General features: G+C 39.2%; 1 protein-coding gene across 1 annotated transcript; it reads right to left on the bottom strand.

The window, feature by feature from the left end:
• Nucleotides 1-23,882, bottom strand: LOC145784185 (hypoxia up-regulated protein 1-like). Its single transcript, XM_082595953.1, has 27 exons — nucleotides 23,746-23,882; nucleotides 23,191-23,284; nucleotides 22,893-22,971; nucleotides 17,456-17,601; nucleotides 17,027-17,118; nucleotides 16,242-16,370; nucleotides 15,734-15,838; nucleotides 14,608-14,729; nucleotides 14,183-14,308; nucleotides 13,586-13,720; nucleotides 13,422-13,504; nucleotides 12,940-13,072; nucleotides 11,804-11,922; nucleotides 11,610-11,678; nucleotides 11,029-11,176; nucleotides 10,327-10,411; nucleotides 9,370-9,438; nucleotides 8,885-9,028; nucleotides 8,357-8,477; nucleotides 7,766-7,868; nucleotides 5,945-6,052; nucleotides 5,013-5,105; nucleotides 4,344-4,469; nucleotides 3,857-3,964; nucleotides 1,703-1,784; nucleotides 1,276-1,425; nucleotides 1-782 (listed from the first exon to the last, which is right to left on the bottom strand). The coding sequence occupies exons 1-27, from the start codon at nucleotides 23,807-23,809 to the stop codon at nucleotides 718-720; spliced, it is 2,898 nt and encodes a 965-aa protein (XP_082452079.1). The 5' UTR covers nucleotides 23,810-23,882; the 3' UTR covers nucleotides 1-717.
• Nucleotides 23,883-24,676: the final 794 nt, after the last annotated feature.

The following is a 24,676-nucleotide window of genomic DNA, read 5'->3' as shown; positions in this document are numbered from 1 at the left end:
TGCAAAACATTTTGTGCTTTATTGACAAAGATAACTTGCGTAATAACGCCGACGAATTCGAACAACAACCACAGTCGGCTAACCAAGGCAACTTTACGTCAACGCAACATTTTCTGCTGCAAAATAAACGTAAACATGGCAAAGTTAGCAGGCCAAACAAACACAGTGAACACAGACCACAAAGCAGAATGCAGTTCATGAAATTAGACCTTTGATTCCACTGTGGACTCCGTATTCTTGCCAGTTTATCACAACACAATAGATTAGCCTTTGAACTTAAAAATTAGGTAAACCCACTGAAATAGTATTAGCTACACTGTTTAATAGAGTAAGTTAATCGACTGTACGGTGGTCTAAAAGTTTATTACCATCAGAGAAGTTTAATATCAGTGACAGTACAAAAATGAATCGGTGCTTACGGTCACATTTAGTAGTTAAGCCAATTGAAAAGTATAATATGCAAGTCAAGTTACTAAAACGTCATTTTGTCAGCGCTGAAAAATAAATAGGAAATTGCACCTAATTTTCTATAACCGTTGGTTGAAATGTGCACGAAGAACCTTACACGCGTTCAGTGTCAACTGCGGGTAAAGGTGGACACATCCAACAAAATCAGGCGTTTTCACAAAAACTCAACGTCAATGGGAGTTGGATTTATGTAAAAAAAGAACTAGTTAGGCTGGATGAAAAATGCAGTCTTTGTCAATGAAATTGTCGTCACAATTCTTCTTTTTCTTCTGCTTCGCTATCCGTGTCTTCTGCAACCTGATCATCAGAATCTTCTGAAAAACATTTTTAGGTAAAATTTACCTTTTTTTGCTATACGCAAGAAAGAATTTTTGTTAATCTGACTGAGCAGAACATCAATGGAGTAAAGGTAAAGGTGAGTCCCATACTTCATCCAAGCATCGGGGGATGAGAAGATACGGTTACCATTATACTAAGCCTTGGGCGCTAGTGAGTGTAGTGTGGCCAGTTCCTTTCTCTCGACCGCCTTTCCTTCAGCATTTACACACATTTTATTACACCCTGGGTAGAGGTGAGTGGTGTTTTTCAACAACCAGCTGAAGCCAGGATTGGTCGAACAGCGTCTTATCCGCTGCACAGTCCCACTATCAATGGAGTACACGAAGAAAAACATTGAGAAAATTATAAAAATAAAATCAAGCGCTGCTCAGCGGTAAAAAAATCGTCCTTTTAACATTAAACGTCAGCATAAGAGTAGAATCTATCTATTGACAATAATCTCGCATATATGCCTTCACTCAATCTAACCTCCTTCAGAAGTGTCATCATCTTTAGAGTCTTTAACCGGAGTAGGATCCTCTTGCTCTTCCGGAGATGTGGATTTCGTGGTGGTGTCTTCAGTCTTCTTCGTTGAATCCTCTCCGTCGGTGGGTTCAGTTTCATTGACAGGTGTTTTTTCTGCGAAATTGCAGGTGATTTCAAACCACTGCTTTTAATCGGAGGTTAACGCTTCTGCTTCGATCCATATGAAAGCCAATCATTTTCGACCAAAGTGTTGCCATTTTAAAAATGTAAAACTCATCGGAAATTAGCAATATTACACTTGTGGCACAAAACAAAAGTAAGAAAAGTTGCTGGTTAAAAATAACTATCATTTATCTATGTTTTTCTTTTGTGCAAATTTAAATGCTGAGTAGGTTTTGCAAAGCTCATGAGAAGAAACGTCGATTTTCACCTGTTATCGTTTCATTCTTTTTCTTTTCATCTTTAGGTTTTTTCGGCTTCGCGGTTTTCGCTTTGTTCACCATGTACTGGATCTGCAAGAGAGAACATTCAAACGTGGTTTTGCTGCTTCGATTGTAATGTTTCAGAACTGCCACAACCAGGGCCGGATTAAGGTTTTATGGGGCCCTGGGCTGAGCTGAAAGTGGGGGCCCTTATCAAGTGACATTTTTCGCTAAAAATTAATGGTGGAGTGGGGCTACGACACGGGCCCAGTTGCATGTATCTGTGGCACCGAGCCCCAAACAGCGGACCAGTGGCGTAGCCAGAAAAATTTTTTGGGGGGCCAAATATTTGATGAATTGAAGAGAACAACAAAGTGTTTGATTTAAGACATCGCCACTTGATGTGCAGTGGCGAATCCTGGTGGGTTGAAGCAATAAAAGTGGTAGGGGGGTTAGAGCGTGCCGAAGGCACGCGTATTCTAGGGGGGTCCGGGGGCATGCTCCCCCGGAAAATTTTTGAAAAATTACACTCAAATAATGGATTATAGCGCTTTCTGAAAACACTTTTAGGGTAATATTTGTATGAAATTTGTTAGCAGATAAACAGCTATTAACTTATTAAAGATAGCTCTTACACACGAACGGGCAAAAACTGCGGCTAAAATTAGAGAACACTAAAAACTCAGCTACACAAAATCTCAATAACTATGCAAAAAATTGCGTAAATTTTGCGCGATTTACGATTTACAAAATTTATTGGTGTCTTTCTGTGTGTCTAAAACAAGTCCTTGAGGGTGTAGCCAGATGTCTTGGAAAACGATATAAATTTCTACAAACTTTATTATATTTTCAACAAAGGGCTCAACTTTGGAATCCAAACTTGGAAAATTGGGGGGAGGCATGGCCCCTTTCGCCTCCTCTGGCTACGCCTATGCAGCGGATCACCTTCTTGTTTGCCCTCGGCTTGCCACCCGGTGCAGGAGGTGGGACCTGTCAGTGTATAACTCCGTTGCGGAAGAATGTGTCAATCTGTGGTGTATCAACGAACTTTAGAAGACTCGATAGAAGAAGAACTGCATCATATCTGACCATCTTGTATCAGATAATGTCTTCAAAACAGGCAAACCATCTAGGAATTTTCGATGGACTTGCCAACGATGACTAGACGAGACGAGCCATGAATAAAGGCTTTGCAACAATTCAAAAAGCTCAGCGGCAGAACGGCATGTTTCTACAGGACATTTAGGCTAAAGATTAAATTAAGTGAATGTGCTGTGCATTGTGCAAGGGACATAATGAGCTACAGTATATTTCTCGCGCAGAAGAGCTTGAAGACCGTTATACTTGCCACTCATATTGGCAGCATTATCATAACTTTGACCCGTAATCCGTACCCTTTTCGGATATGAAATTATCAAATAAATATGTTTTTTGTTAAAAAAACGAAGAAAAATTGAATAACTGGGGTTGGGCAGGGGTGCTGCAGCACTGCAGCACATATGGGTGAGCCGCCCTTGCTTGTTTGAGATACGAATTAAAGCAGTAATCTCCAGCTGTGCAACTAAAATAATTAGTAGATTTTTTTCTTTGAGGTGGGGGCCCCCAAAAGTGGGGGCCCTGGGCTTCAGCCCAGTCCGCCCCCCCCCCTTAATCCGGCACTGGCCACAACTGAAACAAAGCAGCGATGTTTACTACTCTACAGTTAAAGTTAGCTGAATATAGAAAATATGATAGAAAGGCAGTTTTTGTATGTAGAAACTTTAGGTCATTTTAAACTTGTAAAAAAGGGGTTACTGACAGCTAGTTCACTGCAAACAATGCAAAGGATCCTTTAAATACAATCAAAACATGATTTTTTTAATCGACGCTATTCGGTTCAGTTTGTTTTCATTATTTATGTAAAAAATGTACATTGACCAGGCGGTTTATCGATTTTTTACAGACTTAAGTTTGAGGCTATGGGCTCATTGTCATTTTATGAATTGTCCTTCAAAAAAGTGTTGCGGTGCTACAAGAACAACATTGAATAGACATAACCTGACCACCAGGTGATTCCAATCAAAGTTCAAAACAATGTTTTTTTAACAATTTCATGGCACATATTGATCATGATAATACGCCTAACAATTTTATATTGAGATATAAGAGATCTCTCAGATTACCTCTCTGTTTAAATCAATCATTTTGGAACGAAGTTCTTCGGGCTTCAAGACAGGATCCTCGTATGGTTTTAAAGTGGCTTCTTTCTTTAAGGTGTCGTTCTTCCACATCTTCAATAAAACACAAACTTCAGTGTCCTTGTTTCACTGTTCGCTGATTTTATTGAAGACTGCAACGTCTGTAGGCTATCAATCATTTTGATTGCTAAGTCGTTTATCTGGTTTTGTTGAGAAACCTTCATGCTGAGTTTTACGAGAACAGTTTCGGAAGAGATGTTAAGTTTGGTAAGAACATTTGAATGATAATGATAAGACCATCAACACGAAAGCATCGCCGAAGCATCAAGAAACGAGCAAGATTAGATAATGTGGGAAAAGCCAGTATTAAGAAAAACTAACAAATGTAAGCTACAACGATAAATGTAGAAATGTAATACTAAATTCCAAACCAAGCTAAACAAGAGACGACGTTTGTAAAACCGGTTCTTACAATCGTAGAGTTGATCAAATTGGTAAGGGTCTTGATTTCAACAGGAGTGTAGATCTGCGCACTTTCATCCAGACCGAGCACAGCGGAGAGGAAGTGCATCGAGTAATTGAACATCCCTTCCAGATCCTGGAAAAGCACAAAACACCAACTGCATCAAAACGACATTGAAATAACATACGCGATCGACTTGGTGAAACTTGAGGGTTCTCACATCTCGAACTGCTCGTACCGTATAAGCAAACAAGTGACAACGTTGTTATATCGTGTTATGTTGTTGTTACACCGTTGTTGAAAAAGATTGTCAATATTAGCTGTAAATACGAGGACGATAACGGTTTGGACGCTTTCAGCAAAAACTCTTTGCGTTGAAATGAAGAATATTGTCGTTAAACACATTTGGAAGCTACAACTATTTTCTATCTTAAGGATCAAATCATAAACGCAATAGAATGATGATTGAAACGCAAGTGACACAAAATTTCACACAACTTAAAATTTTATGTTTTGCTGCGATTTAGAAGGGAGACAAGTACACCATTTAACAAGTCAAGAAACTAGCGCCTTTTCATGTTGATTCGACGTGAACAAAGTGTCAGTTTGATGTTTGCAGACATTGAACCGATGAAAAAAGGAATGGTTTAATGACAGAACAACAAGACCACTACAGACCTGTAGAAGAGGAAGGACATCTTGTCGCTGCTTCACTCTGGTGAGCCAAGGTCTTGCCAAGTCCTTTAGTTCTTTACGTTTCTCGTCATACACCTGAAGAACATTTCATTAAAATAAACAAAAGAATAATTTTTTTTATATGAAAAAGGTGCCGACACAAAGCAAAAGAGTTTTGGAAACCCTGCTATATTAATTGTTGCATGGTTTCCAAGCATCCGTCCTTTTCATCAATCGCCCAACATCATCTTAGCATCAGTAGATTCGTTAGAAAAGACGTGTGTTAGAAAAGACATCTTTTAATTTTAAACAAATAAGAAAGGTTAGACTTCGTTCTCGACAGACAGACAGGCCACACCCTCGACATGAGGATTAATTCATGGCCTGTACAATCAAAATTGGTTGATGATGATGATGATGATGATGAAGAAACACCAACTGCATGGCGACACTGTAATTTCAAACTATGCAGAATTGTGTACTGTAAGTTTTGCTACAAGCAAAAATCAAACCAGCGTTAATTTGATGTGTTTAGAACGACGTTTAACTGACTGTCCTCGTCGTATAACCCTGGTGGGGGCGAAAGCAAATCTTTTATCACACCGGATTAGCGATTTTTCTAGAACCACACCAAAAGCTACCGTCTTTGATCTATTAATCCAAGATAAATGTAGGTCTCCTGTTCTACTTGGAGTAACTTGTCGGCTGCGTGGTGCGTGACCGAGTGGTGAGAACGTCTGCGCGACGTTCGAAAGGACGTGGGTTCGACACCGTTCCAGAGCACGCGGCTGTCTCTCGGCAAAGACACTGCATGCCAAAATAATAGGAGCAGCTGACTCGAAGACTATATTATCCTTTCGTTGCTTCCTGTTGTGTTACATGTATGGTTTCAGTGCACTGTATGTTGTCGCAATGGGCATAAACAAACATCATACTTGGGCAGCAGGTTCCCCCTCCAGCTCGTCCATCCAATCCGACGCGTCGTTCAGAGCGGCGGTGATCGTTTTGCTTTCTTCCTCCGTCATCGCCTCCTCGTATTCCGTCTGAAAAGTTATTGAGGAATTCGCTTAACTCGGCACGACAGTTATAATAGTTCGTTTAATTGAGCTTTATATCCGGGAAAGAGCTTTGGAGCTGGAGCCCCGGAATTTTGCATTTTCAAAGGATGCTGGAGCTATACAGTATCTAAACTTCAGGTGGAGCTGGAACCAGTTGTTTGGTAGACAGCTCCAGCTCCAATTACTTTCATGAGATGCTATTGCTATTGGCTGATTTCGCATAATTTAATAGCAACCCATTACAAAATTGATAACACTGGTCTACAAAAAAAATCTGCTTTTTGGATTTTGAAAACTGATTTAAAGTAATTTTGGGGTGCTGAATCCGAATCTAAACTCAGATTTTTACCATCACATCAGATTTTTGAGATATGATAACAAAAATACTTGATTTTTGCCAAAAGTGGAAGATTTGGCGTTGCGTTTACCACAAACAGTACTGCCATAGCGAAAGGTTAGTGTTAGACAGGTCAAAATAGCTTAAATAAGGGGGTCAATCATACTTTTACCTTCACTTTTAGCTTGATATTACTGCTTTGTTAATAATGTTGCTTCCAAAACAAATTAGTGTCAAAATTGTAGTTTGTGGGTGTATTTCAGCTACTTATGTACCACATGGCCTGGATTTCTGGATGCAGCACAATGTGTATGTGTAATAAACGCAACGTCAAACCTTCCACTTTTGGCAAAAGTAACAATTTGCTGTTATCATATCTCACAAACCTGACGTGATAGGACAAATCTGAGATCAGATTCGGATTTAGCACCCCAAAATTACTCTAAATCAGTCTTCAAAGTTCATGGAGCAAAAATCGTGTAGACCAGTGTAATTGTTAACTGGTACTTTTAATTGTTGGATAATTGTTGTGCGTCTGCTATTTCGTAAAACTTTAAACTTGGGGTGATTACTGATCGAGGGCGACTATTAATTGAAATCATAAATTATTCAAGAAAAACGGTAATGGAGCTGGAGCAGTGGTATAAAAGAGCTCAGGAGCCGGAGCAGTTCCATATTTATGTCGGCTCCATAGCCCTGTGTAAAACGTCATGTATACGAAATATTGAGAAAACAACACTCATAGGTATGCCTGGTACTACGACAGTTTATCGAACGACAATTCATCGAACGACAGTTTATCGAACGACAGTTTATCGAACGACAATTTATCGAACGACACAGGGCCGTAGCCAGACCGCAAAGCAAGGGGGGGGCCGAAAAAATTGAAATGGGCAAAATCATTACAATTGTGGCTGTTGCTCTTGAATGTTGGGATTTTGCCAGGGGGGGGGCGAGGCCCCCCCTGGCTACGGGCCTGGAACGACAGTTAATTGAAAACCTAACCCCTAACCACTAACCCTTAACTTCTAACCGTAACCCTACCCCTAACCACTAACAACTAACCCCTAACCCTACCCCTAATTCTAATCCCCAACCCCTACTCCTAAACCTTAACCCCCAACCCCTTCGATGAACTGTCGTTTCGATAAACTGTCGTTCGATGAACTGTCGTTCGATGAACTATCGTTTCGATGAACTGTCGTTTCGATAAACTGTCGTTTCGATGAATTGTCGTTCGATGTACTGTCTTTCGATGAACTGTCGTTCGATAAATTGTCTTTCGATAAATTGTCGCGTCACGGGTATGCCTACATTGCCTAGTCTCAATAAAGACCCACCCGTCCTTGTCGTGAACCCACCTGGAATAACTTGTCTCGTTTGTCGTAGATGTATGACTCGAGTTTGTTGAGGGCGACCTCTCTGGCGAGCTTGAAGGCGTCGATCTCAGCCAAAATTTTCAACCTGAACGTGCGCGAAAAAGTGAAACTTTACGTCTAATATACGTATATTCGGCACTTGTCTCAAGATCACGTGGATTGAAAACGACTTTGTTCAATAAAGAATAGAGAATAAGAAATGTTACATTTTTATCAAGATATGGTGTTTTTAGCTAATGGAAAACTTATTAATATACTGTATGTTGGAAACCACAGAAAAGGTGGCGGACACGCTATTAAACAAAAACTGAGCGTATGGACCGTCTTGAAGACATTGGAAGAAAAGACTGATTTGCTGACTGGAACAAGACAGACTGTTGTCGGTAAATCTCACACGAAATCTTCGTAACTGCTTTGTTATTTCTGCACCATGGCAGCTATGTCAAGTGCATTTGTTCTTGGGGAAGTGTGTGGAAGTCAATATAGGGAAATGACCTCAAGGCAGCAAATTCAACAAACTCTGTCAACCCCACCTACGTGACATCAGGTCAGAACAGCATTGAAAGCACTCACTTGTCGCGTGACGTCTGTTCATGCGTTGACGGTGGAGTGACGTGATCAATCGTGACGATAGTTTTCTTTATGTCTTCGCTCTGCTTTACTTTTATCGTTTTTAGAGCAACTTTATTCGTGACTGTTTGTAAAACATGCACAAGATGTAAAATTACCAAGAATATGCACGGAGCAAAATCTTACGCGGAACAAGCAAGATGAAATTAAGGGGTTAGTAAGGTAGTCCCAGTCCGAGATGGGAGTCCTCAAAACAAAACTACAATGCCTTTCAGGTGTCACAACGTTTATAAACGCAGTCGGTTTAAACAGAGAGTGTGCAACAATTTATCGTCATGAACAGAAGACTTGTAGTAATGATGGAGGTTATCAGATTATTGATCGAACGTTAAGTTGTAAATGTAATCCACGAGTGGTAGGCTATGCAGCTCGTCTCCAGACTAAATAATTGACACCGAAAATTGTGTGAAGCTGCAAAAGCAGCGTGTTTCTTTTGGGCAATCGACACAAATTATTTCACGTCTGACTTACCGTTGCTCTTTGCTTCTGGTTTTTCCTCAGCTTTAGGAGTTTCTTCGCTGGGCTTGGATTCGGTTTTGTTTTCCTCCTCTTTCGGTTTGTCTTCTTTCTCACCTTCTTCCTTAGGTTTTTCTTCACTTTCAGCTGTCTTCTCACCTGATGAAGTCGCAATATGTGGGAGATGTTTTGGCTTTGACGATTATTGCATCAGTTCTAAGTAAACCACTTACAAAATATCATCACTACGAGTTGGCAATTCATGCACGCTACAACAAACGTACAAAAAGTTATGGCAACTCTGCTTTTGACCAAAAACCTCAGCTTCTCCAGTTGCGATAGCAAATGTATGACAAATTTGTAAAAAATTTCCTCAGAATACTCCACTATAAGCGTACGAAACAGCCAAGAAATTGTTAAGTAAATCCTAACACGTTTTTTGGCAGTAAATCACAAATGAGCAACAAAAACACCAAGATGAAAAGCTACTCGACCACTACCTGGTTCCTTAGTATCAGTCGACTCGGCGTCGCCTCCACCAAATAGGTTAGAAAAGCCATCTTTTAATTCTAATCAAATAAAAAACGACGGATTGACACCAACGCTGTAATTTCATACTACACAGAATTATATCATGGTGACCTTGATATACAATACATGCCATGTCAACGTGCAACTTCAAATTTGACTAGAGGCCGGACAGTTAGCCAAAATCCCCAGTATAAGTTGATAGTTTGAGTTGTAGTTGATAAATATAATTTTTGTGTAATTTCGAGCTACTTTTGTGCTGTTGTTACCATACATATAATGGACTAGATTTTGGCACTTGCGCTAGAAATCCAAAAAGCGTCCGGCAACACTAGTAATAAAAAATATATGTCATTTTCTTAACGTAATATCAGGAGTAGTTTTGCAGTGATTTGAGATTCAGTGATCACACTTTGGCAATTTACACCCTCAACACTATCCTTTCAGAGATATAAGCAAATATAGCTCAGAGTTCAAAATTGAAACTACATTGGCCCCCCAGTTCGCACGTTGGCAAGGCCTGTGTATGTAGATTGCTATGAACTATGTCTACACTCTACGTTTTGCTACAAACAGAAATCAAATTAGCAAAATTATGAAACGAAATAGCTACAATGCTACTTATACGCTTGCAAACGTTTCCGCAGTGGTATCAAAATGAAATAGTAATCACTGTGTTCGGCATTTTTTTCACATTTTAACAAACTACTATCACAGGTAATATGCATAAGCTAAAGCAAAACCGCAGATAACTTCCTTTCTGTTTTGCATAGCCAATGCTTATACACAGAGCATGCACAGCTAAAACTATGAAGAGTATTTCCTGGTAGGTTTACTAACAGCACGTACGAGGGTTCAATGTAAAGTGCAACGTTTGCTTCTAAGGCGAGTGGAGCGGAAATTTTAACCTAAACAAACGAGAAATTTACTTTGAAGCGTCGATTCTTCTTCTTCTTCTTCATCTGCGGTCACATTCTGCATCACGGTCTTGTTCGACTCGTACACAGCCTCAACCTTTGAAAAAAAAAAGTCCGTTGCAACAGGGTTTTTGGACACAACACGATGTTCAAAAGACTTTGTATCATCACAAAACCATGTATCGTATCATAGAATCGTTCTCTTAAAAGCCGGGCATGTATTTTAGTAAACTTTGAAACGTAGGCGTGCGCCGTGCAGTACAAAGCGTTTGCTTTTTCATAAGAAAATTAAAGTTGGTTTGTATTTATGACACTATGCGGATGAATATCAGCGCGTTGTTTTTGATTTTTACTTTTGTGAAGTTAAATTTAAAATCTTCTTTGTGTAGGAGAAAGGGCAATTCTTTTTTGTAACAGTGGTTTCAATGATGGTCGACAGCTAAGAATTTCAGCCAAAATTGTAAAGCTTTGAAGACAATTCAAAATCAACAACGTCCCATAATATTTTATGCAGTGGAGTAATAATCATGGCTCAAAAGGCAATAATCCACATGTACGTCCTTAAGTGGAACTTTGTATGGGTGCGGTAAAGCTCCTTCAAAGACACTGGCACAATTGCATTTTGTATACTTTGTCACCCATTTTTGTGTTTTGCATTGAATTCGAACTACCTTATTGATGCAACTAAATGCAACAACACAAGTAAAAACTTACATTTTCCAAATTGAGTATCCCGCTTTCGTCCATCCTGAAATGCGCCTTGACGCCTTTCGATTCCGTGTTGTTGTCATTGGCGTGTTTCTCGTGAGCAGTGGCCACTCCATCAAGCTCCACTTGAGAGATGTTGAATGTCTCAAAGTACCTGCACAACGCAATAACTTGACAATACTTTTCATCAAGCTACAAATGTTGTTGCCCAGAAAGAAAAATCCGTCACTTTCACATTGTAAATACGAAAAGTATTGTACAATGAAGGATCTTGCTGTAGTATCAACAGTCCTTACACACACCTTTGTACTTGCCGTACTATTTCTTTTCCCCGTACATTAATTTTACTTCAGAACAGGTGCTATTTGATCATATCTAGCCAGTAAAAGTTTCCATCGTTCCAACGTCTGGAGAAGTTGAAACGATATAAAAACGGTCACCTTTGCTTGCTGGGAAACACATTTTTCACTCCTTAAATGTTGAATTAAAAATGAGAGTTTTAGTCGAGATGGTAAGGAGATTATTTTTGGAAGTAAAAGATGCAAGTATATATCGCTTTCTCTCGTCAACGTCTTGTCAATACTCACTTGCGGTCGGTGTCAGACAGAAATGACAAGTCTCCATAATTCACAGCAAAGTTGAAGTTATTGTAAAACCTGCAAAATAAAACAGAATACGTTGCATCGATTCGTGTAGAGCCATTGCCACGTGTCTTCAACACGAATGATGCAACTTTAGAAAACCAGCGGCTACTCTGGGCTTTAAAACCGTAACAACATACCTGTTGAATGTGATCACTTTGCGTTGGGGATATGGATTATTACGTTGAAACAACGTTCTTTTCACATGCTTCACCGTGGTCGTACCGTCCTCTTGTTGGGTGTGCCGATCAAAATCAATCTAAAAGAACACGGTTAAAAGTCATGAAACACCGCTTTCATCGCATTCACAGTTCACACGCAACAAGTAGACAATGTCTTTTGATCATGTTACCCACAAACATGGCATTTCGCCTTGAAAAGCGTGCTTCGGAGGGAATCAGGACATTCTGTCGAGGCCGACTTGTCGCGAGACAACTGATCATAGGAATACATCATCACGCCAAGTAGTTTCGTGGTAAAACGTCTGCGCGACAGGTCGGTTGCGACCAAATGTCATCTACCCGCTTTGAAAATGCTAGATAATAATTATTATATAAAAACATATAGTCTTTGATGGGGCGCTGGAAAAAGGAATCGAAAAGCCGTGCTTTTAGAGTGCTCGTGTTTCAGCGCATTCTTTCGGTCGTCAGACCACTCGGCATGCGGCAACTCAGCAAGTACACTTTAGCTACTGCTAAGTCAGCAAATGAGATTTACTTGCTCAGATTGGACTTGTTTGGTCATCGCTTGTTAAACTGATTCTGCTGACTTGTGACATGCCAAACTTCGTTTTGCTCAGTTATTACTTACTCACTACTCAGGGTATATCATCATTTATCAACTTCAGCCACTTGCTGAAATGTTGCTAGCTAGATTGTCACTTGCTCAACTGCCATTTACTCAGTTTACAACTGCTGACTTGTAGGAGACTCATTCTTTCGTCGACAAAACTTCCAGCATTGTTTGCTATAATCTGCGACAGCACAGCCACAATTTTGAGCAAGACAAACTGCATCAGCTAGCTCGTGGTGGAAGTATTACAACCGACAGAAGGAGTCGACGACTGGAAGTGAAAAAACGTCACAGTGAAGAAAGAGTCGAATAACGAGCGACAACCAACTAACTTTCATCACTGTGATGCCTTCGCCCTCAGGAAAAGCTCCATGATAAAGTTTTTACAAAATTTAATGTTAATTAAGTAATTTCCAATCTAGTAGACATTTTTGTCGAGCTAAACAATCATAACGAAGCATTAATCAGGAAGTGGAGACCAGACCTCAATTGGGAAAACAGTTCCCGCCTTAATGTGGAAAGGCTTCACTCTGAACGCGTTGGAAAGCGCTGCTGCTTGATATGAAGCTCCAAGAGCCGCTGCTTCGTCAGCATTGATGCTTTTACCAAGGTCCGACCTGCAAAGATTAAATCGTTTTTCAAGCTTTCTGTAAAAAGTTTGGTTTCGTAGTCAATTGGTAATTTTATTGTCGTATCCAGACTGACGACCCGCATACGCCTGGTGGTTGAAAATTTAGATTAAGAGGACGGAAAAGTAAGAAAGCCAATCTTCGGGACCACTTTTAGGCATCCTTTATGTGTCCTGCCAAAGACACAGCCGTATGCTCTTGAGCGGTGTCGAACCGGCGCCCTATCGAGTGTCGTTCCAAGGCTCTCACCACTCGGTTATGCAGCCGACTATTGATATTGATTAAAACTTTATAATTGGAAAGTAAAACTTATTTTCAAAAGTGTCGCACGACTTACTTTCCGGACTCTTTCAATAAAACCTCTTGAACTTTTGGCACTCGAGTGCCGCCACCAACAAGAAGGATTTGACTTATCAGATCCTGAAACAAAACAATCCAAAATGCAAATGACTTGCAGGGAACTCGATTCACGGGAAAACGTGTCTTTCGTCACAGACTTACCATGGTTAGTTCAGAGGACTTCAGCGCATCGTGCATAGGCTGGGCGACCCGCTCCCATAGATCAGAGCAAAGTTCTTCAAAATCCTCCCGAGTGACTTTGGCTCTGAAATCCTCGTCATCAATCAAGCCTTCGATCTGAGGGACACAAAAATAGTGATGAGTCAACAATGTACATTGTACAAACATAAATTCGACGTCATCAAAAACACGCGGCCGTGTCTTCAGCAAAACATTCAATGACATGCTTAAAGGGGGACACGAAGATTGACTTTATGACTTCCTGTCCGCTTAATCTACATCTCCATCGTCCAAGTTTTATCTTAAATACGACAAAAAACGCACAATGTCAGAGCACGGTAAAACACAAGTTTCAGATTTAAATTATATTTTAAACAAGCTATGATGCATCACAAAACTAGCTGTTTCATATACAGTAGTTTGAAATTTATTTAAATTGGAAAACTTGTCTTTCACCGTGCTCTGACATTGTGCGTTTTTTGTCGTGTCAAGGTAAAAAATACAAGCTATGATGCATAAGAAAACTAGCTGTTTCATATAGGTAGATCAAAGTTCGAAGCATTGAATTTTGACTCTAACCTGGGCCAGATGATCAACGTTGGCGCTAAGAACCTTCTTCAGTCTCCTCGCTTCTTTCAGCAATTTTGCCATCGCTCGTGGATTCTCCGTGACGTCTCTCGATGTTTTCTTGTTTTTGTTGAATAACTAAATCATCGCAAAAACGATGAGAAAAAGGACCTTTTCGTTGGTCAAAACGAGAAGATACATTGAATGCAAAATCACCACATTAACCAATTGTTTCTTGCAATTGCTGAACTTGAGGGGGATACAGTTAGTAGAAAAAATTAATAACTTTTCAGTCATACAAAACATTTCATTTGTTTGATGCTTAATTTAGTATTTTCAAAGTATATGGAGAAGAATTACTTTAACGAAACTTGATTCTTATGGTCCGTATGATCAGCTGGAATATGTCATGGGAAGAAAACGCAATCTTGACTTACTTTAACTAAATGATCTCTCAAGCGTATTTCCATTTCCAATCCACCAAGAGATCGATCAAACCCGATCCCTTTCACGGAAAGTTGTGGATCAGGAACCCCGTTTACCTTCACTACTTGGTAAGCTGAAACAATAAAAGGTAGTTGGTGGCAAAAGCGCCTTCCTCCTTCGTGTTGTCGTGTATATAGGGTACCCGTGGGTTAGCACGGCACTTTAGTTGATGCCGCGATCCCCAGGCCGCGAGGCACAAATGACGCAAGACATGAATGCCGCAATGCATGAAGGCAGCAATGCATGAATGACGCGATATTTGATTATTTTGTACTTTATTTTGTATTTTTGTTTATAGAGAAAATGAAAATTGAAATTCCTATCGTGGCAAATGAAACTACCACCGTTTTAAAAAAACAATTAGTCTTAGTGAGAAATAACCTAGTCTCATCTTTATTTTTTTTAAGTGCAAAAACAATTTTTATATTTTTGTTTGTATAAAAAGTGAAAATTGAAATTGTTACCGTGTTAAATGAAATTACTACCGTATTCAAAAAAACAATTAATTTTAGTACAAAATAATTAAATCTCGCGTCATTCATGCATTGCAGCCTAGACCTAGGGATCGCGTCATTCGGAACGAGGCACAAAGTCGTAACCGGGTTAACCAGCTGCCTGGTGTCATCGTCAATGGAGACTAGGCCTTCCATGCCATGACGTGGTCTGTATACCGAGCAATCCTTGATCATATGGGCTGCCTCACCTCACCACACTCACAGGCAGCACTCTCTGCCAAGCACCAACGTAACATGTCTGCACCATAGCGACCGACACCAGTGAGCAAACGGTTATGCCTTGGTGAGGCAAGTCTAGAGAGGCCAAGACCCAAACTGGTTCTCAGACGGAGATCCGAATACTTGACGAAGTGGAGATGTGTCTTCAAACAACATGAGAGATTGGGCATGAAAGGTGATCACTTTTTTTCATGAAAAAGTGCATAATGACTGTTCACCAAGCAAACTAATCATTTTAAAATGATTTTAACACTTTACTCTAAAATCTATTCATGGTTTTAATATGCTACTGTATTATAGTGTTGGCATAAATGAAAAGACACAAGAACACCATAAAACTCACAAATCACAGAGGCGACAGTACTATATGCTCCCATGTCATAGAACAGCATGTATATCGCGGTTGCATTGATGTCATTTCTTCGGAAAACACCATAGTTCAATGCAGCTAAAAGGAACGGAAAAAAAATGTAAAAATAACCACACCAAACTTGAGCTTGCATCTTACCTCAGAAAGCTAGTCAGTCATTTTTAGCATTGATGCAACATCTGAAGCTATTAATTTTTGAAGTGAAATTTCATCGTTTGAAACTCAACTCGGAGTGGTTTGCAAAGAGCAGGCCTTCGAATTATGGCAGTAACACAATATAAACGCTGCTTAATCAATATATAACTCAAACGACTTTTTATTCTAATTGCAACGAAACTGCACTAACATTTTGTAGAACCTTAAAGTTCTGATGTGAAGCTTATATACAGCTTTAAGTAGCAGCCTACGGGGTCCGCATGCCGTTTGATGACGTAGGTCAGTGCTTTAAACTAAAATGAGAGTACCAAGATCACTTAGGTACCTGCTGTGTTGTCATCCATGAGCTGAGATACTTTAAGACCGGCCAACTGCGCAGAGTAAACGAGCGCCTTTCTTTCTGCTTGGTTGAAATAAGCAGGCACGGTTATCACGCACGTATCAATCGGTTGCTCTGGAAGAGAAACGTGAACTTGAAATAATGCAGGTTATCACATCATCACGAGGGGTACAAAAAAGGTGCACGAAAAACAAAGCTAGTGTTTCAATTAGAACGCTCATAAGTCATAATATGACCATCAAGACCATGGATATTCTGAAAAGCTGAGTTATTATTATAAAAAAATTGTTAACACGCTAGATACAGACTACAGGTACGAGCTAGACTGCTAGAATAAAAAATTAACCTAATAGCACTAGATCTAAAGGTGGATGGGAAGAGGAAACGCGGTCGTCCAAGAAGAACGTGGAAACAACAAGTGAAGGAGGAGTTTAAAAAAGTCGGACTGAAGGAGGAAGATGCAAGGGACAGGGTGAAATGGAGAAAAGGGATTAAGACAATTGCTGCGCGGAAACAATCGGCCACCCCCACTAGTGGGGAACAAACCGACGATGGATTATGATGATGATATACTTAAAATTCGAAAGAAATGTTTTTCTGGTTGTAATTAACTAGTTTGTAACAGCCGGTTAACATTGCAAAAAGCTTGTGAAAGACCCAACATCTATAATCCATAATTAGAATTCAGCCCAGACCAGTTTATTTCAAGTGGTAAGTTCAACGTAAAGATATCGAGACAAATATGTCGATTAATTCAAGAAACTGCTTACGAGCATAGTCTTCAGCCAAAGATTGGGAATGATTGAGAACCATAGCCATCAACTCCTCGGGGGAATAAAATATTTCTTTTTCTGCATCGTGCCTGCAAGATAATTATTTCCTTAAAATAAAAAGACACTAACAGTATCAAGATTTCATAGTACTGTGATGTATAGTTCAAACGGGGGCTGAAGAACCAGACCAAAAATACTTGACAATGGGTCCACAACCGAACTGAATCAGACTGCTGAATAACAACATTTTTCTGATTCTGGCAACTCTGCGAGTCTGGAGTTAGGGCAAAATACTACGACTTTAAAACGTTATTTATGCATCTACCCTGAACTGGACGCAACAAATTTCTCTAAAGATTAAAAAATCTTTTTCAAAGGCTCTCAATTTAAAGTAATTTCAAGACATACAACAGTCTAATGTCTTACACAAATAAAACAGTTTTGGTCACTGGGTCTTCCTTCAAGTCGTAATAAGGAAATCGTTTTTGGTATTGCTTGACCAGTGGATTGTCAATACTCTTGCCAAGCAGATCTTGAAAGTAGATATATGTGGACTTAGGAAACCGTACACCCTGGAAGTAAACTAGTTAGTTATGCCAACTTCTAATTACGTAGAGATGATCAGATATACAACGTGTACTAACTGGTTAAACTTATGTTATATGCAAGTATGCAATATAGTCTGGGAGCCTACGACAGAAGATTTCACCCCATAAGGTACAAAAGGTTTGATCCCTTGAAGTTACTGGGGTCAACCATGTCACTCACAAAACGTATGGAAGATTGACCGCACCGGGTGGATCTGGACCCTAGAGCCCCCTAAAAGGCCCAAAAAGGGGGTTAATTTCACCCCATAAGGTACATAGACCAAACTTGGTGAAAACGAAGTTCTATGTCAGGACATCACAAAAATATCAAATCTAACAATATTTTCGAGTGGAAAGGTGATGTAAGACCCTCCTCAAAGTGGCCCCCCAGGGGGTTAATTTCACCCCATAAGGTACATGGACCAAACTTGGTCAAAACGAAGTCTTATGTCAGGACATCACAAAAATATCAAATCTAACAATATTTTCGGGTGGAAAGGTGATGTAAGATGCCTTCAAAGTGACTTCCCTTAATGTGACCCCCTCGAAAGGTTTATCTCACCCCATAAGGTACATGGACCAAACTTCGTCAAAATGAAGTTTTATGTCAGGACATCACAAAAATATCAAATCTAACAATATTTTCGGGTGGAAAGGTGATGTAAGATGACTTCAAAGTGACTTCCCTTAATGTGACCCCCTCGGAAGGTGTATTTCACCCCATAAGGTACATGGACCAAACTTGGTCAAAACGAAGTTTTATGTCAGGACATCACAAAAATATTAAATCTAACAATAGTTTCGGGAGGAAAGATGATGTAAGACTCCCCAAAGTTACCCCCAGGGGATTAATTGCACCCCATAAGGTAGGCTACATGGACTAAAGTAGGTTAAATCGAAGTCTTATTTCACGTCATAACAAAAATATCAAATCTAACAATATTTTCGGGTGGAAAGGTGATGTAAGATGTCATCAAAGTAACCCCCAGAAGGTTTATTTCACCATAGAGTACATGGACCAAACGTGGTCAAAACGAAGTCTTATGTCAGGACATCACAAAGTATCAAATCTAACAATACTCTCAATTGGGAAGGTGATAAAAGACCTACCCAAAAGTGAATCTCCTCCTATAGTTTAATTCACTTCATCCCTTACTCGAACCAACCTTGGTGTAACGGAAGTGCTATGCCAGGACAGTACGATTGGATTAAATTTAAAAATATTTTTATATAGGTTTTGGTGAAATACATTCACAAGCTGTCCCATGAAGCATGAAATGGAACTATAGCCTACTTTACAAAAAGTTTTTGTATAAATCATATTCAGTCAATCGAAAAAAGGCAACAGGACATGACAATACATGGCTTTGTAACACCAAAAACAGAAAGTACATAAGAAGCATATAGGCTACAGTAGCCAGAAAATTGATCCAAGATCTTGATACGACCACTAAATGTGGACTTAATCGAACAACTGACTATCCAAATCAAAACGTTTCGAAATGAATCATTTGGAACGTTAATTCAGGCAGTAATGAACATTTTCCAGCTGCTACAATAAATAACCCAATAAACCCAATGTAGTAAATTTTTGTTTAATGACATTTGCTTCATGTCTCCAATCTTCTTCGTTTGAACCTTGTTCTTCGCCACTTCAAGGGTCGAGGGGCTCTGCCTTTTACCACCCTTGGGCAGTGGCGGCGACGCGGTTTAAATGTTTGGGCAGGTGTCGAGCAGCCATTGAATTGATTCGTCATCCAGTTCACGCAGTCCACGCACACCATTTGGCGCATGGTAGATGGCGCAGTTACAGATGGTGTGGTCTGCGGTTTGTTCCTCCATGCCACACTCACAAATCGCGGATGGAGCCATCCCCCATTTGTGCATGTTGAAGCGAAATAGTCCGACGCCAGTACGAAGGCGGTTGAGCCGCACCCAGGCCTTCCTGGGCAAATGCATTCCGGTTGGATGGTGGCTGGCGTCGGAGATGAAACTTTGGAGTCTTGAGGAGTTCTTCTTCCACTCCGAGCTCCATTGGTGGTCCGCCCAGGTTGCCGCACTGATGGATTGGTCTTCAGCACTTTTCATCAGGAGTTGTGCGGCACGCACAAATGGGTGTCTCGATTTCAGTCGCCGATGTCTCCAATCAGTTATTGTAACTGTTCATTCATAAACAGAGATTGTTTGTGTAAATGTAAACGGTCGTTTCTTTATTCTTTATTGTCACTGCTGTCGCTTTCACTTTCTTCATCTTATTCTTCAGATTCATACAATTCTCATGTTATATACAGAGATAAAGCAAGCTGTCTGCGATGTACCAGCCCCAAGCAATGTGGTTATCCGCACGTCTGACACTGACTGTCTTGTAATTGGCCTAGGTTGCTATGGAACTTTTGATCCTTCATTAAAGATATGGATAGAAGCTGGCTTGCAAAGCAATAACACGCAGCGGTACATCAACATCAACCAGCTGCATAGGCCTACCGCACTTGGAGTGACGATTTGCAAGTGTTCACCTGCATATCATGCCTTTACAGATGCTGATTACACCTCGTCATTTAGCAGGAAAGGGAAAGTGCGGCCGCTGAAATTACTCCAAGGAAACCACAAAGCGCAGGCAGCTTTTAGCCACACTATCATCGCAATAGAGAACTTTGTGTGAAACATGTACAAAAACAAGAAAATTAATTATGTCAACGAAGTCCGTTTACAAATGTTTTTAGACGGCTACAAACCCAAAAAAGAAAATGAAAGGATATCATGCATACCAGAAGCTACTGTAGGTAGTAGTACTCTACCACTTTGTTTACGAGTACTTCTCCAGAAGACAAGGCGCACACATCTCATCACAAGATGGTGGTTATCTTCAACTGGAAATGAACAAGCAGCAACGTCGCTGCTAGAGTATGGCTGGAAGGAAGAAGGAGGTTGTTATAAAGTGGTGTGGTTTGAAGGTAAAGGTATAAAGCATCTTTAGATGTCTCTGCGTGGAATCTGATCTCATCCAGGAAAGTCAAGAAGAAGGTAAACCGCATTGGATGTCGCTTGGGTTACCCTTTATAAATATAAAACTTTCTCCTGGTCTATCCGTCATTTACTTTCTTACTGTAAACATTAGCCAATAACTGGCTGTAAAGTTTCGTTTTAGGAATCTATAAACAATAGTTTCTGCAATCTTGAGAAAAATGCCTGGGTGCACTAAATAACAAATAAATGTTGAACTTTTTCCAGTTAATAGTAAGTTGCAATGTTGCATTATTCGAAGAAAAGTAGACGTCTGTAAAAGATAATAAAATTACTATTGTATGTTACGCATATCTGTAGTGCATAATAGCAATTGTTTCATACAGTCTTTATTTCTCTGTATATATCAGGAGAATTGTATGAATCTGAAGAATAAGACAAAGAAAGTGAAAGCGACAGCAGTGACAATGAAGAATAAAGAAACGACCGTTTACATTTACACAAACAATCTCTGTTTATGAATGAACAGTTACAAATTACAATAACTGATTGGAGACATGAAGCAAATGGCATTAAACAAAAATTTACTACATTGGGTTTATTGGGTTATTTATTGTAGCAGCTGGAAAATGTTCATTACTGCCTGAATTAACGTTCCAAATGATTCATTTCGAAACGTTTTGATTTGGATAGTCAGTTGTTCGATTAAGTCCACATTTAGTGGTCGTATCAAGATCTTGGATCAATTTTCTGGCTACTGTAGCCTATATGCTTCTTATGTAGCTATAGTTCCATTTCATGCATCATGGGACAGCTTGTGAATGTATTTCACCAAAACCTATATAAAAATATTTTTAGATTTAATCCATTCGTACTGTCCTGGCATAGCACTTTCGTTACACCAAGGTTGGTTCGAGTAAGGGATGGAGTAAATTAAACTATAGGAGGAGATTCACTTTTGGGTAGGTCTTTTATCACCTTTCCAATTGAGAGTATTGTTAGATTTGATATTTTGTGGTGCCCTAGAAGACTTCGTTTTGACCACGTTTGGTCCATGTAGAGTAGACTCTATGGTGAAATAAACCCTCTGGGGGTCACTTTGATGACATCTTACATCACCTTTCCACCCGAAAATATTGTTAGATTTGATATTTTTGTGATGTCCTGACATAAAACTTCGTTTTGACCAAGTTTGGTCCATGTACTTTATGGGGTGAAATACACCTTCCGAGGGGGTCACATTAAGGGAAGTCACTTTGAAGTCATCTTACATCACCTTTCCACCCGAAAATATTGTTAGATTTGATATTTTTATGATGTCCTGACATAAAACTTTGTTTTGACCAAGTTTGGTCCATGTACTTTATGGGGTGAGATAAACCTTCTGAGGGGGTCACATTAAGGGAAGTCACTTTGAAGGCATCTTACATCACCTTTCCACCCGAAAATATTGTTAGATTTGATATTTTTGTGATGTCCTGACATAAGACTTCGTTTTGACCAACTTTGGTCCATGTACCTTATGGGGTGAAATTAACCCTCTGGGGGGCCACTTTGAGGAGGGTCTTACATCACCTTTCCACTCGAAAATATTGTTAGATTTGATATTTTTGTGATGTCCTGACATAGAACTTCGTTTTCACCAAGTTTGGTCTATGTACCTTATGGGGTGAAATTAACCCCCTTTTTGGGCCTTTTAGGGGGCTCTAGGGTCCAGATCCACCCGGTGCGGTCAATCTTCCATACGTTTTGTGAGTGACATGGTTGACCCCAGTAACTTCAAGGGATCAAACCTTTTGTACCTTATGGGGTGAAATCTTCTGCCGTAGGCTCTCGGTCTAATAAGAGATGTGCAAGTATATCACATATGATAATCGTCATCTGTAGAGAAGCAGCACTTTATTGAATATAATACAGGTATAAAATTGCTTGTGTTCGTTTTGGTGACTTTAGGCATTAGGCAAGGCTAAAACAACAAAATTTTGAAAATCATAAATGGTTTAACCAGCTTTATGACATTTTGTCAATCAGCAAATAAAATCAACAATAAACACTTAGAAACAAAGCTGGTTATCATATTCAATACCTTGTGGTATGCCAGCTTGGAGTTACCACCATTGTTCATAATTAACAGCTGGGTAAACAGTCTCATTCTGTATTTAATTCAATAATGTTTAAAATGAGAACTATCATATATGTTTTATAAACATACATATGATTAGCGTGTTACAGCTAAAAAATTGCTAACATCCTGAAAAACAAACTTTGTAAAAAAGTTTTATAGGCAATGTAACCATAAGAGAGTTTGGCACCTTACTAATAGCAGAACTCCCAAACTCTCGTTCTCCATTTCTTAAAGATACTGCAATTTCAGTTTTCCTCTTCGATTCTCTGCATATTTAGATAAAATATTAGATAACTACTAACCAGTAACTATTTAGCCTACTTCCTTAATCTTTTCAGTGGCTAGTTATCGCCATTTATTATTTTTTACAGTTAAATACAGATTTTTAAAGAAATCTAAACAAGATTCTTAACCAGGCTGCAAACTTAAAAAATGCTTTGGAATTAAGATATATTTAAGATTTTAATTAACTGAATAATGCATACTTGTTTAAAACAATCTCCATTGGCACACCAGGTTTTACTATGGCAATTTTCATCCACTCAGCACCCAAATCAATTGACATGACTGCAATTCCATCTGAAAAAAGACAAAGTTCTGCTATAAGTTTCTTGACAAAATATGTATCAAATGCTGTGTCCAAAATACCAACGTAGTCCAAAAATACCTTATGTGCAGGTATGTAAAAAGTCTCAAGAGATTAAAGATTTGCAAAAATACTACAATTTGAGTCAACATGGGAATTGTCATGTTTGTTCAAAGCAATAACACCAAACTTACAAAATTTATTTTAAACCATACACAGCAGTACAGCACTGTATCGTACTTTGTAATTCAAAGTCTTTTCTTTATATGCAAATCAAATAAATTAACAGGGCATAATATATAAAAAGGCAGCACAAAACTAAACAATGGACAATGAACTGAGAAAAAATTACAGTGTATGCATTCTTTCATAAAATAAGTTTACCTGCACTAACAAGAATTTTAAATTTAGAAATATTACATAGCCATTTAAAATATATAAAGAAAATTCTTACCGCAGAAAGGAAGGGTGAAGAGTTGAGTACCAAATAATAATACAAGAAACGATAATAATTGCATAGTTATAATTGTGTTTATTACTTATAAATTTTTTTTTCTATTGACGATAGTGATCTTCCAATAAAACTATCCTAAGATGAATTGAAATTAAGTTTAATTAAGCATATACTATACACAATAGTTTACACAATTAAGCAATAAGCATGGACTATAGTATACACCAAGAACTTATGTGATATATATTGCGTAGACTATAGTAAAAAATATCATCGATACAAATAACCTTCATTTAGAAAATGTAGAATGACACAAATGATTTGCATTAGTATTATATTCATTGTGACAACAAAAAATAAAATTATAAATTTGGCACAAAAGACAGCTGAAAGCAGCAAACAAGCAAGAGCACTGCTAATCATGCAAAACTACCTTAAAAAACCACTGGCATCTAAAGCAGTCTATTTACTCTTTTGGACAAGTAAGGCACTGATTTTCTTGCATTACATGGGAAAACTGCAAAAACTATTTGCTTGTAGTTGTAGGCTAATCTACAGTACTCTTGTTTTTTCATAGCACTGTGTTACAACATTTGTAATTTTTTCTGCAAGTTTCTCGATAGATTTTATTGTGTTGTTAAATGTGCCATACGAAGTTGGCAAACTTGTGACAACAGAAACTGAAAACAGTCTGCAAAAATAAGGTAGGCTATAGGCAGTGGCGTACACAGGATTTTCTCAAGGGGGAGGGGGGCATTGAGAGTAGCGTAGCCAGGAATTTTGAAAGGAGGAGCTTTGACGACCGGCGGGCGAAGCCCAACAGCATTTTCGCTTAAGACGATACCACACGGCGGGGGTCTGGGGGGCCTCCTCCAGAAAATTTTGAAAAATTACTTTGAATTTGGTGCATTCTGAGAGCATTTTCAACAAA

Source organism: Aplidium turbinatum, chromosome 15, assembly GCF_918807975.1.
Source record: "Aplidium turbinatum chromosome 15, kaAplTurb1.1, whole genome shotgun sequence".
Taxonomy (NCBI): Eukaryota; Metazoa; Chordata; class Ascidiacea; order Aplousobranchia; family Polyclinidae; genus Aplidium; species Aplidium turbinatum.
The sequence above is the reverse complement of the archived record's forward strand: the minus strand, read 5'-3'. Positions and strand labels throughout refer to the sequence as shown.